General features: G+C 42.5%; 1 protein-coding gene and 1 long non-coding RNA gene across 3 annotated transcripts in view; one reads left to right on the plus strand and one right to left on the minus strand.

The window, feature by feature from the left end:
* M1AP (meiosis 1 associated protein) overlaps nt 1–17122 on the plus strand; it is a 59364-nt gene that overhangs the window by 25451 nt on the left and 16791 nt on the right. For both annotated transcript variants that reach the window (XM_045193780.2, XM_024558572.4), the window contains exons 4-6: nt 6916–7089; nt 10884–11046; nt 12243–12384. In XM_045193780.2, the coding sequence (XP_045049715.2) occupies nt 6916–7089; nt 10884–11046; nt 12243–12384 (479 nt within the window). The remainder of the gene's footprint in view (nt 1–6915; nt 7090–10883; nt 11047–12242; nt 12385–17122) is intronic.
* Nucleotides 6969–17051, minus strand: LOC123479536 (uncharacterized). The gene is made up of 3 exons (XR_006655173.2): nt 16885–17051; nt 8039–8270; nt 6969–7098 (listed from the first exon to the last, which is right to left on the minus strand). It is a non-coding gene; the product is annotated as an uncharacterized lncRNA (long non-coding RNA).

The following is a 17122-nucleotide window of genomic DNA, read 5'->3' on the forward strand; positions in this document are numbered from 1 at the left end:
AGCTGCTAGAAATATTTACACACAAATCTTTGGAGATGTATGTTTTTATTTCTTTTGGATCTTACTGTGTTTATGGTTCATTTTTTCCTGTTCATTTATTTTCAACCCATTTGATCTTAATACTTAAAGTTTACCTCTTATAGACGGCATATAATTGAGTCTGCTTTTTATCTATTCTGTTAATCTCTTCCTTTTATTTGGAGTGTATAGTCCATTCACATTTATCATAACTACTGATATGGTTGAATTTAGGTCTACCATTTTATTTTTTGTTTGTCTTCTCTGGGTTTTGTTCATATTTTCCCTGCTTCCCTGCTTTCTTTCAGGTTATGAAATATTTTTGGAATTCTATTTTAATTTATCTATTGTCATTTAGCTATATTTCCTGGCATTATTTTTTAGTGGCTTCTCTAGGGATTATGTTATATATTCTTAACTTTTCACAGTCTACTTAGAGTCAGAATAGTTCCACTTCACATAAAATCTTGAAGACTCAGTATTACAATACTTCACATAAGTAGGAATTAAAATATATTTTTTACCTTTTTGCAGCCTACTTAGAATTAATATAGTACCATGTTATGTCAAATACAAAAACATTACAACTATATAGGTTCACTTATCCCCTACATACAAACATATACACGCACACCTTTATTCTGCTCTATTTTTCTTCATAGTATCTATCATTATCTGCAATTATTTTTTGTTTTATTTGTTTGTTTATTGTCTATCTCTCACTGGAATGTAAGCCACGAAAGCGAAGAATTTGCCACTTTCATTGTTAACACCAATCAGTGCTTGGCTCATAGAAGGCACTATATAAATAATTATTCGAATGACAAATTAAATGAAAGAATAAATGAATGAGTGAAAACAGTATTCTCCTTGAGTCCTACAAAATTCATTTTCTCTATTTCATATTGTTCTAGTGATGTCTTAACCCCTCTTGTAGACTGGGGCCCCAGAAGATGGTCACCACCTGGGAGCCCTGCACTCACTTCTCGGCAGAGTCCACACTGCCATAGCCACCACTGTCCCTGCCACTGCCTTTCCAGGGGCTCCTCCTTTTTCGCAGGGTCCAAAAATCACCTCCACAAATGAAGCAAATGAAAGGCAAGCTCTTCTGCCCCTGACGTTTTGAACTGTTGAAGATGATCCTCATGCCACTGTTGATTTAAGGACTGTGGTTGAATGGCTCTGCATAGCTGTTCCTGAGCAAGCTCTGTCACTATGATTACCTAACCTGGTTGTTAACATCCTAGAGCTACTCCTCTACTCCGAGAGTAGACAACACTGATTATGAACTGACCCAGGGAGGCTAAGGTGCCATAATTTCATAGTTTCTGAGGTTACAGAGCTCATTTGAGAATCTGATAAAAGCTAAGGACCTATCCCCTTCCACCACCCCACCAAAATATATCTATACACGTACAGATGAAATTGTATACCACTTCAGGTGGTTCTAAGAACCCCTGAAACCCATCCACGATGCCCAAGAATAGGCCATGCGAGGATCGTTTGGAAAGAAACAGGGCTAGCCAATACAATAGGTCAGGGCCTCTGTGGGGCTGTAGAGGGTGTGCAGGACTGGCCAGGAGCCCCATTTTCCTGCACCTCTTCTTTAGATATTCTATGTCAAGAGAGAAATACAGCCACTATATGTGCATATACGTGTGTTAAAACATTAAATTCTCCCATTAAAAATTTACACATTTCCATTTCATAACCCCGATTTTAGGCTGACTTCTGAGAAGTACTGCTTTAGACATTACCTCATTTTCAATGATTAGGCTTTCTTAGTTTTTCTCATTAGTGTAGGCCTTCCGGAAAAGCTCAAAAAGGGCTCTTGCTCTGCGAAATAATTCAGACAGAAAAAGTAAAGAACCGTATGATTTCACTCATATGTGATATATAAAACTGAAAGCAACAAATTAACAAATAGTGCAAACAAAAGCTCATAGACACAGATAACAGTGTGGTGGTTACCAGTGGGAAGGGGAGGGGGAGGGGAGGTAGAAAAGGTAAAGGTCAAATATATGGTGACAGAAGGAGCCTTGGCTTTGGGTAGTAAACACACAATGCAACATATAGATGATGTATTATAGAACTGTACACTTGAAACCTATATAATTTTATTAACCAATGTCACCTCAAGAAATTTAATTTTAAGTTTGTTTTTTTTAAAGGAAGCTATAACCCTGACTGGTGTGGCTCAGTTGGTTGGGCATCATCCCCCAACTGAGATGTCGCTGGTTTGATTCCAGGGCAGGGCGCATGCCTGGGTTGCGGGCAGGGTCCCTGGTTGGGGTGTGCGAGAGACAACTAGTTGATATTTCTCATCCTATCTTTCTCCTTCCTTTCCCCTCTAAGATAAATTTTTTTTTAAGAAGCTATAGTAAACCAAGAACAAGAAATCTTGTTTCCTGATGGAAATTTAAAATGATTTTTTGGAAAAGAGTTTAAATGTTTAAAGATAAGGTTGTGGAAATCTCCCAGAAAGTACAAAATTGGGGGCAGGGGGAGGCGGGGCCGGGGTGTCTAGGGTTGTGGGGAGTGGCGGGGGAGCTCAGTGAGGGATCTAACTGCTTGTGGCCACAAGGGGGCAGGGTAAGTCAAAAAACTGAATGTGAGTGCTGACAGCTGTGTAGGCTGCCCTGACCCAGGCCTTCCTGGCTTATCTTGACCACGCAGTGCCAGCTAGCTGCACCGTCACTCTGTTAACCTTTTTATCTCATACCCTCAGTGACACCTGGCTCATTCAGTGTCCCGTGCCCTGCTTGCCAGTCCATGTGGGAGCTGCTCTTACATCTGAGAAGTGAGAAGCTTCCTCCCTGTGTCCCCGGTTTAGCACATTGAGGTGTATTGTACTTGTGAGGAACACAGTGTCGAGTGTTGGTGTCCTTATGTTGGTGCTGGGGAGGAAGCAATCACAGAGGGAGGTGACGAGGGGAAAGTTTTAAAAAGGAAAGCACGTTCTTGTCCTATAAAAGCAAATAATTTTGTTGATGAGAGTAAAGAAGAAAGTGCCATATGTTGAAACTACTTCATGTCATTGATAGATAATCATCTCACTTCTTAGGCCTCACCATAACTGAAATAGGTTGCACTATCCCCACTTTGCCCAAAGAAACACAGCTGACAATTTCCAAGTCATGATTCAAACCCGATCTTCCTGCTACATCCCACCATGTTCAAAAACTCACAGAAAGAGAATAAAACCCTTCAGGAGAAACCAAATATCAAGTATAATTTGTTCTGACCAAATGAAGCCCACAGATACCCAGGGGGTGCTGATTAAAACTGAAAAAGGGAGGATATAATTAAGCATAGCTTCCTGGACAAAGTCAGCTCTGAGTTGAATTCTAGGGGAGGTGCAGGCTAGAGATTGATAGAGTAATAAAAGCACTAAGGAAGGAAGGAAGTCATGTGGTAAGGAGACTAACTTAGTTGAAGCAGAAGAGTTACAGGAAAAAGTAATGAGAGCCATGGAGGAAGGAACAATTGTTTAATTTATTGTTTAACTCAACAGGCCTTCGCTGAGCTTCAGCTCCTTGCACACTACCTGTGGGGGAGGGAGGAGTCCGATGAGCCATCACAGAAAAAAGGAAGGGTGGGGTATTGGAGGAGTAACGAGTACGACCAGTTGTACAGAATGAGTGAGGGGAGAAAAGATGACAGCAGGAAGGCAGCACGTGCTCTTAAGCAAAGGTGGGATCTGATGAAATCATGTTTTAGAAAATTTGATTGTAGTAGTATGTAAGTACTGGAGAAGAAGGAATGGAGTCTGAACGGACCGCAAGAGGTTACTGCTCTGAAACAGGCACAAAGAAAGGAATGCCTGAACCACTGACAGAGAACATGAAAAAGACATTTTCCCTTTCGCCTGTTCCGATTTACACGTTAGTTGTTAGCTTGGACAAAGTGATTGTCCCTGAGAAACTGCTGAGTCCCTTCTGAGCCTGCAAAACTGCAGACTCGAACCTGAAGCACAGTGTCTCCATGGGAATTACATGAGAGCTTTTTCAGAGGAAGAAGCTCTGCTCTGTGGCTCTCCCAGGAACCTGTAGGTTGAGAACTTGGGAAGAACTTTGGGGACGTCGGTGGGGTAAGTGTCTGCCGAGAAGACTGGCATTGTCCCTCATGGAAGTGCCATGTTTCAGGCTTGGCTCTTTGCAGGATCAGAAGGTTATTTTGTCGGCACCCTCTCAGCGATAGGCTCTCAGCGATAGGCTCACCTTATCAAACTCAAGTCCAAAGTAAGGGCCAGCCTATTTTAGAGGGAGAGTCATTACCACCATCATCACCAAGACCTGGCAAACACATCCCGCCTTTGGGGCACATCACTGAGCCAGCATGCCCCTCCACTGAGCCACTCTAGGATGGCGCTGCCAGTGGGTGCCCCTGTCGCCCCCCTTCTCTGTGCTCCGTTCCTGGCCAGTTCTCTCCCTTTCTAAGGGACACATTCATTCTTTTTTTTTAATCCTCACCCGAGGATATGTTTTTATTGATTTTAAAGAAAGGGGAAGGAAGAGGGAGAGAGAGAGAAACATTGATGTGAGCGAGAAATATCAAACATCGATTGGTTGCCTCCGTTATGCACCACGACCTGGGCTTGAACCCTCAACCTAGGTATGTGCCCGGACTGGGAATCAAACCAGCAGCTCTTTGTACAGGACAATGCTCCAACCAACTGAGCCACCTGGCCAGGGCAGGACACATTCATTCTTTGGATAAGCCAGTGCCATCCCTAGTCTCCAGCCCAGTCTTGCTCTGGTCACTAAACCATTCTCCCTTGTTGAGGTCACTGTTTTTAATGGACCTCACCACTCTGTGTTAGTTTTATGGTTTAATTATCTGAGGGAACCCCTATTTTTATATCCAGTTTTTTTGCTTAGTGTTGTCTCTTTATACGGCCCATGGGAATAGTTTCTACTCTTCGATCTTTTCCCTGGGGAGAAAAAGTGAAACAATTATATCTCTTCTCCAAAATTCTGTTGTTTGAACTCTGAGCAATATCATCCTTGCTGCTCAGTTCCACTTCTGTAGCTCTGTATCAGCCTCCGGGTGCTTTAATAGTTATTTTGCCTCCCTGAGGAGAATCTGTTCAGTCATTTCCATGTGTCATTCAAGGTGAGGCCCAGGCTCAGAAAATTAAATCATTTCTTGTTTTGCCTATGACAAAATAAGGTTCACATTATTTAAAAGAAACTTTCTCTTTACTTACAAGGGATGTTTCTTTGGCAATGACTTCATATTTATCACTATAGTCCCCTAAAACATAATGAGGCACGTGAGAGTTTAAGAAAGCATGGTCAAGAATAATGTTCTTTTATAACTGTAATAAATATTTCCTTTTAAAATAGATATAATATTGCTTTATAAATGCCAAAAGAGTGCAAAGTATCACATATCTCTGTACCCTATACGGTATTTAATCTTCTATGTAGTACATAATATTACTGCTTAAAGAAATGAATAAAGTAACTAATTAGCTCATGAATCCTTACAACTCTTCACAGAAGATGGTAGAGTTTCTCTCACACGTTTCACAAGAGAAATGCCCCTGTTCTCCCACAGAGTTTGGTGCCCTTTTCAGCCACAGAGTTAGTGGTTAAATACGACGTGAAGTCATCTAAGTCTCCCCTGTGTGAGCACCAACACGTTGGACTGAAGCCCTTTGTTTCCATGTGGAGAGGCTGCCACCTCTGCATACTTGTCCTCAGGAATGTCGTTCTAGAAATAAGCCAGCCTTCTCCCTGGGGCCCATGAGTCACACACAGAAGTTAATTCATTGGAGCAACTGGCTTTTCTTAGGCCCTTTGTAAAAGTATTTCAGAGAGCCCCTCATGGTCAGGCAAAAAAAAAAAGCAGGTTCCTCTTCAGGTTCTCTCCAGCTCTTGCCTCATTTCCTCTCTCTGCTTCCTTTACCACCTTACACTTGGCTTTTCCTGACAAGCTTTACCTGCAGACCTAGACCCCAGGTCCTGAGCTAGTGTTGCCTGAAGCAAGAAGTAGACTAGCAAAGCCTCCTCACCCACCCACCCAACTCCATTCATTCATATATGGAATCAAATTACACTCCACTGTATGGTGCCTGTCTTCGCGGCTGCTAAGCACACTTTTGAGACTTGGCATGCCAAAGATCTTGTGTAACCTGTGTCAGAAGATAGAGCCCGGGAGTTCATCTTTATTTTTCTCTTCATCCTATTAAATTTTATTTTCACGACAGAAGTACTAATTGAATACATTTTCACTGTGAAACAACAACATAGAGCTGAAGTTCCCCTCGTTAACTAAGTGTTTAACTTGCATTGCTGTATTATTTTACTGCTGTCTTGTATTCTAGAATGCTTTTTAAATATAAGCAATACATGATAACAACAAAATTCAAACAGTATAGAAATATGAGTAGTAAAAACGGAACATATCTCAGAACTGCCCCATTTCTATTCCTGTCCGCTGCTAACAGTTTGGTGGTAGCCTTCCAGACCTTTGTAAAATACATTACATACACACGTATGTACTTAGGCCAATACTTTTATTTTTGTATAAATGGGCTCATACTACACATGTGTTCTACAACTTTATTCACTTATTATCTCATAGCTTTCCACGTCAGTACATTTACCTTTACTTTGTTAATAGCTGCACGGTACTCCACAGTTTGATTGCGCCATAATTTATTTAAGCATTCCCATATCGGTGAGCGTTGGGATTGCTTCCTGTCTGGGGTTTTGATTCCAATCATGCTGTACTGAACTTCTTTGCCTGTGTCTCTTTATGTGCTGTCTAAGAATGTCTGTAGGCTAGATATCTAGAGGTAGCACTGATGGGTCAAAACTTAAGATTTTATAATTTTCAAATTTTATAATTAAAGAATTAAACACTTTCCTTTTTCCCTTTCTTCTGCAGAGAGTTCTTTCCTGGGAACGGACATCGACCTTCAGACTGTAGACAATGATGTTGTCAGCATGGAGATTTTCTTCAAAGCCTGGCTGCATAACAGTGGAACAGACCGAGAACACGTTCACCTTCTTCTTCCTTCACAGTCTTTCAGCGAGATTTCCAGAGCCACGGATAATCCAAGTAACACTCCTAAAAAAATGTATTATATAGGCTATCATAATCCTAGTCTAGGATGAGGACTCCAGATTGGTGAGTCACGAGAATACAGAACACTTGAGATTTAAGAATTAGAGGATTGGATGAAGTTGTTCAGTGTTAGCAGGTGGAGTAAGAAAAGAATTTCTACAGAGTAACCACTTGGAAAACTGAATGTAATTAATCCCAGACAGCAAGGGACAGCTAGTTTGGAGGCAAAGACTTAGACACCTCAATACTAGGGCAGCAGCTACACTATAAAAGAACACAGTGAGTTATATATTTTTCTCAAGTTTTTAATTTTTAATGCAGTAGATATTAATGACATTATAATTTAAAGCATACTGGCACCTCAACAATATCAACAGGGCCTGTGAGTAGAGGAAAAGAACCAAGACTAAACCAAGATTAAATAGAGGTCTTCTAGATAGTGAGACATCAAATTGGGGGTAGGAAGGAGTAAAGCAACTACGGAGGCAGGCCACAGAGAGGACATTTAGAAACCCAAGACCATGTTCTTAAAGCATGTTCCGGCAATTATGAAAACCAAGTGATTGATCCAGTGTTTTAGACATGCCAGCATGGCCCTGGATATTGTTCTGTCTGGTAGTGATATTCATTCCAGGTCCCACTAGTCTCCATCCCCTTTGGAAGATTGGCTCAGGGCCCAGGGTGACAAGGGCCTGCAAATGGGCCGGCCCATCAGTACAGTCAGCCACACTGAGTTTGGAAAAGCTGACTCCTCAGGGCCCAGCTCCAAAAGAAAAGGAGTAAGGTGTGTCTGGGAGTTGGTGTTCACTCAGAAAAATGGGTACAGACTCCTGACCCCAAAGGGAAAGATACCCTTTGGTTCTTTCTTTCTAGGGATGATCATTGGATCCTTACCCATCACCCCTATTCCAACCTAGGGCCTGGAATGCCTTTGACAACTTACCTGGATTTTTTCTGTCATTCCTTTGAGTGTAAAATCTTCCCAGGACCTTGTTTCCAACACTTGTGTCTAAGAGTAGCAGTACCAATTGCTCCCTGTCCCATGCTCCGGAATTCACTTCTTATCTACCTCCCTCCAGACACTATGTCAACTTCTTTCCTTGCATTATCCCATCTTCACACAGCATCTTCACACAGCATCATGAAGCAGGTAATGTTACCATATGTCATTAAATCTAAGATGCAATCAACAGTAACATATACTATTATTTTCTGTACCACTAAGAAATAAAAACACTATCAATTAAACATGACCCAGTGCTTTCTTATCACTTAGAAATGGTATCTCATCCTTACTTAAAGAGTTTTTTTAGGTTGGAGTAGTGTTAAGGTGGAGTAAGGGTTAAGGGTGTATGTCTGGCCAGTGGTAATTGTAGGACACATATAGAGATGCTAGTATGTGAAAAAAAAAATGCATCTTAGCATCAATTAAATACAATTTTATCCCTATTTTACAGATGAGAAAACTGAGACTTAGAGAAATAACATTTCCCCAGGGCTGCACAGAAAATTAACAGTGGAGCCAGAATTTGAAGCTGGGCAATTCCAGAGCCCACTCTTACCCTTAGGATTAGAAGTCTGTATTTTTTGTATTTGACTACTCTTAGCCCAGAGGACACTCATCAAACCTGGGTCTATCTGCCTCCAGAGCTGGGGCCCATACCTACTATGCAGCCTGCCTCATGCTGGGCAATTCTAAGCAAAGGTGCTAGAGATTCACTTTTCTTATTAGGAGAGCAGAGGGCCTCAAAGGCCAGGAACTCTTGCAATCAGCTTTTCCTCCACTGTTGCACAGTATTTGCCCATGGTACAGTTGAGAATTTCTCTACTTTGCCCTCTCTTTTCATGGCTTTCAGCACCAGAATCGGAGCCCAAATGTTTATCTTCATCTGCAACCATTTTTCAGCAGTTCATGGGTCCTCACGGTGCATGGTAGAACTTAGGTCCAGACTCATCAGCTCTTCTGCTGGGGAGGACTTCACTGCAGTCTAGATGCTCAGACACAGTTGGAATGAGGTCTGGGGAGAGTAGAACTCCTGTAGTTATCCATTGTTTAAAAAACTGATGCATTGCCACGTACATGGATTTCTAAAAATGGGGCTCATTACAAAAAAAATAGTGAAAGAAAACAAAACAAAAACTGAGTCTCCTCCTCCAGCATCCTTTGAGGACTGCCCCTCAGGTGTTCACTTTGACCTTCTCCTTATAAGGTTCTCCACCCCCGCATCACCTGCTTCAGTAGCTGCCTAGGGCCCTTTATCCCATCCATAGATGCTTCCCTCAGAGGCCTCCTGATGATGGATAACGTACACAGTCAGCTTCAGATGAGTGTCCTTTCTCATTTCTTGGGTTTGAGGTCTACCACCTCGTCACCAGGTTCTGGGTGGTGAGAAGCATACCTTGTTCTAGACCCAAGGCCTGCTAAAACAGCTTTTCTAGCCTTGGGCCACTGCTGACACCACCATTCCCATAGTTCTCAGCCCTGGCTGCAAAAAAAGTCACATAAGGAGCTTTTCTTAAAAACCAGCACCAGGACTTCAGTCCAAGAGATCCCAAATTGATCAGCGTGAAGTAGGGTCCAGACATCGGTATCTTTTAAAAGCTCTCTAGGTGATTTTTCATTCAGTCAGAGTGAGAACCTCAGCCAGGTCCTAAAACCCAGAGACTCAACAATGAAGTCAGGCACACAAGAAGGAGGGGAAGCTGGAGCGCTAGGCAAAGTCCCTCCTACTGACTTCCTGGGCCCTGGGACACACCTGAGGCACCTCACCCAAGATCCATGTCTATGTCTTATTGCCGAGCCGAGGAGGGCCAGCTAGACCTGACATCTATTCTGGTGTCCTGTTTATTTCTACATCATTTCTACTTTTGTTTTTACCTCATGTTGCAGTTAGTATGGTCATTTCATAAATCACTAACACCAACTACTAACCTTCTCACAAGGATTCAACATTGGTTTACTCACAGTTTGTTAACAGTATTTGAACCTGGTATAAATTTTATTGAAAAACTTTGTAATATCAAGGATTCAAGCTTAGTGCAAAAGAACCCTGTACATTGTGGCATGTGAATAGACCTGCTGGAGCAGAAGCTTAATACACAAGAGTATAATACCTTGATGAGTAACTCAGACCTAGTCAAAGCCCCCCTCAGAAATGGGGTCTGGTGCCACAGCCATGCTCCAAGGCTCAGAAGCTTCTATACTTTGGTTTCTTTGGGGAATTTAAAAGTAAACTGTTTCGGGAACTTATTCTTCCTCCCCCCAAATGTCCCTACAAGAGCCCGCAGAGGGGAAGTCCTTCCGCAGAACAGTAGCTGTCAGCTGACTGCCTGACTTCCGCTTTCCTGCCCTTCTCTCATCTGCCCCATAGTCTTGCCAAAGCTTAGCCACAGGGAAGCAGCAGAGGCAAGATTTCCTTCTGTGATTGCCAAAGTGCCTCTGCATATTGTAAGGTTAGCTGCCTCTTCCACAGAGGACACATGTTCCTCTCAGACTAGATCACAAGCCAGATCTCTCACTATCGGGCAACTGCTCAGCCAGCCCAGGACTAAAACAAGTAAAAATCATGTCAGACCCAGAAAATGTTACCTGTTGTGTAGGGCAATACTGTAGGTGCCAGACCTGCTCTGCCTCCCTAAACCCATATTTTCCTTTCCACTCTCCTGCCTGCTCCCAACCCTTACTTGCCTGGTGAAGGTGGAATGGGTGGCAGATGTTGTTTCTGAATAGCATAGCCTGAGGTAACTTGTGACAAACATCCTTCCCTCAATGCCGTTTTTTACTGTAGTGTGCCTGAAATGTGATCTCCAAGAGCGACTTCTCAGCCCGTCCCTGCTCCCTGGCACAGCTGATGGCTCCTTGAAAATGGATGACCCCAAAGGAGACTTCGGCACACTCTACCAGATGGCCTCCCAGTCATCGGCCTCTTATTACAAGCTCCAGGTGATCAAGTAAGGTCCATGGGAAGCTCCCCAACCCATGCAAACACTAATTCTTACAGTTCCATGGCTAGAAAGGCCAGAGATAGAGGACATCCCCAAGTGTCAGGCAGGCGGGAGTCTGGTCCAAAGCAGCACCTACAGGTATGGGCATGAAAGAGCACAGTCAGGCTGCTCAGCACAGGGAGACAAACGAGCAGAGGGTGGAGATGTGCCTCAGTAGGACAATGAGGACTGAATGAGGACTGGAAATCCAGAAAGTCTCCAAACGCAGAGACCTATTGTGTTTAGGCATCGAGAGAGAGATCTGGACTTCAAGGAGCAAGTGGTACCTAGGATCTTCCCCTGCCCTCCCATTTCTCCGAGTCAGTGACTTTCAACCTTTGTATCTCATTCATTGCCAAACAAACTAAACTAAAATTCTGCAGCATACCAAAAAATAGATTTTTGGCTGATCTGACAAAGAAATAGGTATAATTTTGATTCATTCACACTGGACAGCTACTGTTGTATTGACCGTCATTTTTTTATTTGACAATCTAAGGGAAAAGAGGTCAGTGACCCTGACTAAATAGTCAGGTATCGCATGTTTTAAAAAATCTTTCAGCATACCAGTTGAAAATTTCTGCTCTAAAAACTAGAATCCCTGCTTCCAGGGGAACCAAGTTCAAAGTGGAATCAGCCGTAATGGCAAAAGCCATTTTTACTGCTTCCTAGTTCCTATCACAGTGCCCACACACAGGTATGTGCACAAGGTTGTCCATGGGTTTCTGACATGGATGCAGCTAGGAACCTTCTTAAATGCATCCTCTTCTTAGATGCATCCTCTGTCAACACATCACCACAAAAGAGCCAGGAATGGGATGCAGATGGTTAGCATACTATTGTGTTACATGGTTGCTGTAGCAGGAGTATTATGAGAGTGTCCCCAGGTGTGTCACTTGGCATAGAAAGAACTCAGGAGAAGAAATTTTCATCAGAGTCTTGAGCCTTCATGATGGCTGCTTCATTCATTGATTAACAGGCTTTGAGAATGTGCTGTGTGCCCAATACCTTGCTAGGTACTGGCCATATGAAGATGAATAATTCATAGTCCCTAGCCTAAAGGATGTCACAATAAGGTCTTAGACTTAACTGAATTCGAGAGGATTTGGGTTGAGGTTCTGGATATCATTCAGGAGACTTTCCCTGCCATTGTCTCTTCCCAGGGCACTCAAATCCAGTGGGATCTGCGAATCGGTGACATATGGACTCCCATTCATCCTCAGACCCACAAGCTGCTGGCAACTGGACTGGGATGAGCTGGAGACGAATCAGCAGCATTTCCATGCTTTGTGTCACAGCCTGCTGGTGAGTGTCTGTTCCAGGTGAGGAAGGGGGAGGATGTTCAAGTACCAACCACAGAAAAGCAGTTAGCTGGATCGTGCCCTGACTCCATCCTGTCCCAGTCCTCAAGAGGACATGAAAAAACAGGAAATGCTCTGAAATGTGTGTTAAACATGACTTGCCTTTGTTGTTTCATGTTATAGAGAATAACTCTTGAATTCAATTATATGATACTAAACCTTAAAAGCTCCATGTTACACTTACCCAGTAAATGGCAGCAAGGAATTTTCCACAAGTAACTATATTTTAAAACTTATTTTCTTCCTAACACTGTCCTGGACATTATGGTTCATTTAAATGAAGAGCACCTAGCCTGCACCAAGCATCGTGCTAAGCCCTAGATATTTAATGGTTAACGTAAAGATGTTATTTTTGACCTCAACAAACTTACTCTCTAGTGGAAGAGACAGAATTAAGCATATAATTGCTAACCGTGAGAAGTTTATGAAGGAAAAAAAGTAGCTGCTATGAGAGATCCTCTCTGTGAAAGTGACATTTAAACTGAGACCTGCCAGATAAATGGGAATTAGCCAGATGAAGGGTGGCAGGAAGAGCACTTCAGGTGCCGAAAAACGAATGTGCAAAGACCCCAAGGCTAGAAAGAGCTGAGAGAATAATCAAGAATAAGAAGGCCAGCCCTGGCTGGGTAGCTCGGTTGGCTAGAGCATTTTCCCCATACACCAAGGTTGCCGGTTCAATCCCTGGTCAGGGCACATGCAGGAAGCAACCGATGTATGAATAAATAAGTGGAACAATAAATCAATGTTTCTCTCTCTCTTCCTCCCCCTTCTTCTCTCCCTCTCTCTAAAATCAATTTTTAAGTATATTTTATTGATTATGCTATTACAGTTGTCCCATTTTTTCTCCCATTTATTGGCCTCCGCCCTGCACCCTCCCTCCCACCAGCATTCCCCTCCCCCTTACCTCAAGTCCATGGGCCATACACATAAGTTATTTGGCTTCTCCATTTCTTGTACCCTCCCCCTGTCTTTTTTGTACCTACCATTTATATTTCTAATTCCCTGTACCTTTTTCCCCATTATCCCCCCTCCCCCTCCCTGCTAATAACCCTCCATGGGATCTCCATTTCTGTGATTCTGTTCCTGTTCTAGTTGTTTGCTTAGTTTGTTTTTGTTTTTGTTTTTGTTTTAGGTGCAGTTGTTGATAGTTGTGAGTTTGTTGTCATTTTACTCTTCATAGTTTTGATCATTTTCTTTTTCTTAGGTAAGTCCCTTTAACATTTCATATAATAAGGTCTTGGTGATGATGAACTCCTTTAACTTGACCTTATCTGGGAAGCACTTTATCTGCCCTTCCATTCTAAATGAAAGCTTTGCTGGATGAAGTAATCTCGGGTGTAGGTCCTTGCCTTTCATGACTTTGAATACTTCTTTCCAGCCCCTTCTTACCTGTAAGATTTCTTTTGAGAAATCAGCTGACAGTTTTATGGGCACTCCTTTGTAAGTAACTGTCTCCTTTTCTCTTGCTGCTTTTAAGATTCTCTCCTTATCTTTAACCTTGGATAATGTAATTATGATGTGCTTTGTTGTGTTCCTCTTCCAGTCCAACTTCTTTGAGACTCTCTGAGCTTCTTGGACTTCCTGGAAGTCTATTTCTTTTGCCAGACTGGATCAGTTCTCCTTCATGATTTTTTCAAATAAGTTTTCCATTTCTTACTCTTCTGCTTCTCCTTCTGGCACCTCTATGATTCAGATACTGGAATGTTTAAAGTTGTCCCAGAGGTTCCTAAACCTCTCCTCATTATTTTGAATTCTAGTTTCTTCATTTTGTTCTGGCTGAATGTTTCTTTCTTCCTTCTGCTCCAAATCATTCATGTGAATGTTAGTTTCCTTCCCTTCACTGTTGGTTCCCTGTACATTTTTCTTTATTTCACTTTGCATAGCCTTCACTTTTTCCTCTTTTTTTGTGACCATACTCAACCATTTCTGTGAGCATCCTAATTACCAGTGTTTTGAACTGTGCATCTGATAGGTTGGTTCTCTCTTCGTCACTTAGTTCTGTTTCTGGAGTTTTGATCTGTTCTCTCATTTGGGCCATATTTCTTTGTCTTGGCATACCTGTTACATTGTAAAGGGAGGAGCCTTAGGTATTCACCAGGGCGGGGTAACTCATGTCACTGCATTGTGGTCCTGTTGTGGGGGAGGGGTCATAGAGGGAACAATGCTGCTAGCTCAGCTCTATTCGGCTTTCAGTCTCTTCCTCTGCTACCCACAAGCAAATTGGGCACTTCTGGTGCTGATTCCCAGGTGGGTGGGTTTGTGTACATTCTAGGACCCTGTGGGTCCCTCCAAAGAACTCTCCTGTGAGACCGAAAGTTTCTCCCACCACCACAACCCCCACAGGTTTTTATAGCCAGAGGTTTTGAGGCTTTCTTTTCCCACGTTGGAACCCTGGGTTGCGTGGTCTGTCTCGCTCCCCAGTTGTTCCTCCTGGTTTACCCACATGCAAATGAGGGACCCCTAGCCACTGCCTTGCCTGCCCAGTCCTCCAGCCCCTACCTTGCCAGCATCCTTTTCATCCCATCTGCCCTTCTCTACCCCTCCTACCAGGCTGGATAAGTGTTTCTTTTTTAACTCCTTGGTTGTCAGACCTCCATACAGTTTGATTTTCTGGCAGTTCTGGTTGTTTTTTGTTTTTAAATTTGTTATTATCCTTCTTTTGGTTGTGCGAGGAGGCAAAGTGTATCTACCTACACCTCCATCTTGGCAGGAAGCCTCCTGGAGTTCAAATGATGAACTAGTAGTTAGGAGTCTTTCAGCTGCTTCTTTATATTCTTTGGATTCAAAAGCCCTTATAAATTTGAATGTCCAATTGGCTTTATTAAGAGATTCATGAATTGGGCAGCAACCCATCTAGCACCTAGAAAAGCATTCCACTAAAATCAATTTTTAAAATTTTTTTAGCCCTGGACGGTGTGGCTTAGTGGATTGAGTGCCAGCCTGCAAACCAAAGGGTCGTGTTTTGACTCCTAGTCAGGGCACATTCCTGGGTTGTGCCCTGGATCCCCAGGCCAGATCCCCAGTAGGGGGTGCAAGAGGCAACCACACATCCATGTTTCCTTCTCTTCTCCCTCCCTCCCCCTCTGTCTAAAAATAAATAAATAAAATATTTTTAAAAATTAAAATTAAAATGTTTTCAAAAAGAAAGAATAAGAAAGCCATTGTGACTGAAACAAAGAGAGTGAAGGGAGAGAGTCACAAGGTGGGAAGGACAAGTGAATGGGGGTCAAATCATGCAAAGCTTTGTAGGCCAAATTAAGGACTTTGAACTTTAAGTGCGGAAGAAAATATCATGATAAATGAATCATCTAAGTCTTATTTTAAAATTACTTTGGCCAAAATTTGAAAAAGAATGAACAGAGGCAAGAATAAAAAGAAAATGAGGCCAGAGGGCATTTCACTCATCTAGGCACGAGATGATGGTGGTTTCGACTCTAATGCTGGAAGTCAAGATGGGAAAGGTAACAGGATTAAAGAGATACTTTAAAGAAAGAGTCAGAACTTGATAAAGGGTTGGACGTGGGGAGCGAGGAAGAGGAAAATATCAAGTAACTGCCTGGTTTCTGATTTGAACAAGTAAGTGCATACCATTTCCTGAAATGACCAACTAAATAGCACACACACGAAGCAATAATGCAACACTTACAAGGCAAAATATATAAAACAGCCGCTGGTATAATCCTAGGACCTATGCAGCCGCTAAGTGGAAACAGAACAAAGGTCTGACCTAGCAGGACCTGCCTGATCAGAACAGCACAGCAGTGCATCTCTTTCACTATCAGAAGCAGACTTCTTTTTTTCCTGTTTCAAAGCCCACAATGCCTCTTGGGTCCACCCACTAAGTTCCTGTTTCCTATCTGAAGAACACCCATCTCCTGTCTTCGCTGAGCAAAGACAACAGATATGTTCTGACTGTTAGAGCCCAACAGCTCAGTTTACTGTTTACTCCACCCAGTTCCTCAGGATCTCGGAGATGCTACATCACTCAAGAGGAATTTCTCTCAAGTGGCTTCAGTACATTCTTACAGTATGTGATATTTTAAACAGACATTGGCAACTTTTTTTTAGGACAAGTCAGGAAAAATCTGAATTATTTATTTTGCAATAATTTATTTTTGCTTTCTTTTTCATTAGCAATGAGTGATATAATTTTCAATTCTATATTACCGTGAACTGGAGTGTGGGTTCACCTAGGTTATTTTTATATCGCTAACTGACTTCTGAAAAACCAAGACTATTTCCAAACAGAAACTCCTCGGTCTGGGACCCTGGCAGCTCTCCCCTGAGGGCATCCAAAGTCCATTTTTTACAGTTTGCCTCAAACCTCATCTCCAGGAACCCTTTACCAATGTACCATCCCCTGCAGCAATCTCTTCCATTTTCTTTTTTTTTATTTTAAATAAGTTAAAAATACAGAAGAGCATAAAGTACGAAGCTTTCTTACCTCCCAGAATTGAGAGTTGTTACATGTTGGCATGTTTGCTTTTGGCCTGCATGTTTGCTTCTCTGCGTGTAATAAAACAGTCCCCAGACATTTGGAGTGCCTCTGGTCCCCAATGTCGTCACACTCCTATCACACTCCAGCGCTGCCTTATTCCCTGCAATCAGCAGCCACGAATTAGCTGTGAGTCCTTTGAGTTCATTTTTCATTTTCTGCTACTTCTTCATTTAGGTATCGTGAA

Source organism: Desmodus rotundus, chromosome 5 (genome assembly GCF_022682495.2).
Source record: "Desmodus rotundus isolate HL8 chromosome 5, HLdesRot8A.1, whole genome shotgun sequence".
Classification (NCBI taxonomy): domain Eukaryota; kingdom Metazoa; phylum Chordata; class Mammalia; order Chiroptera; family Phyllostomidae; genus Desmodus; species Desmodus rotundus.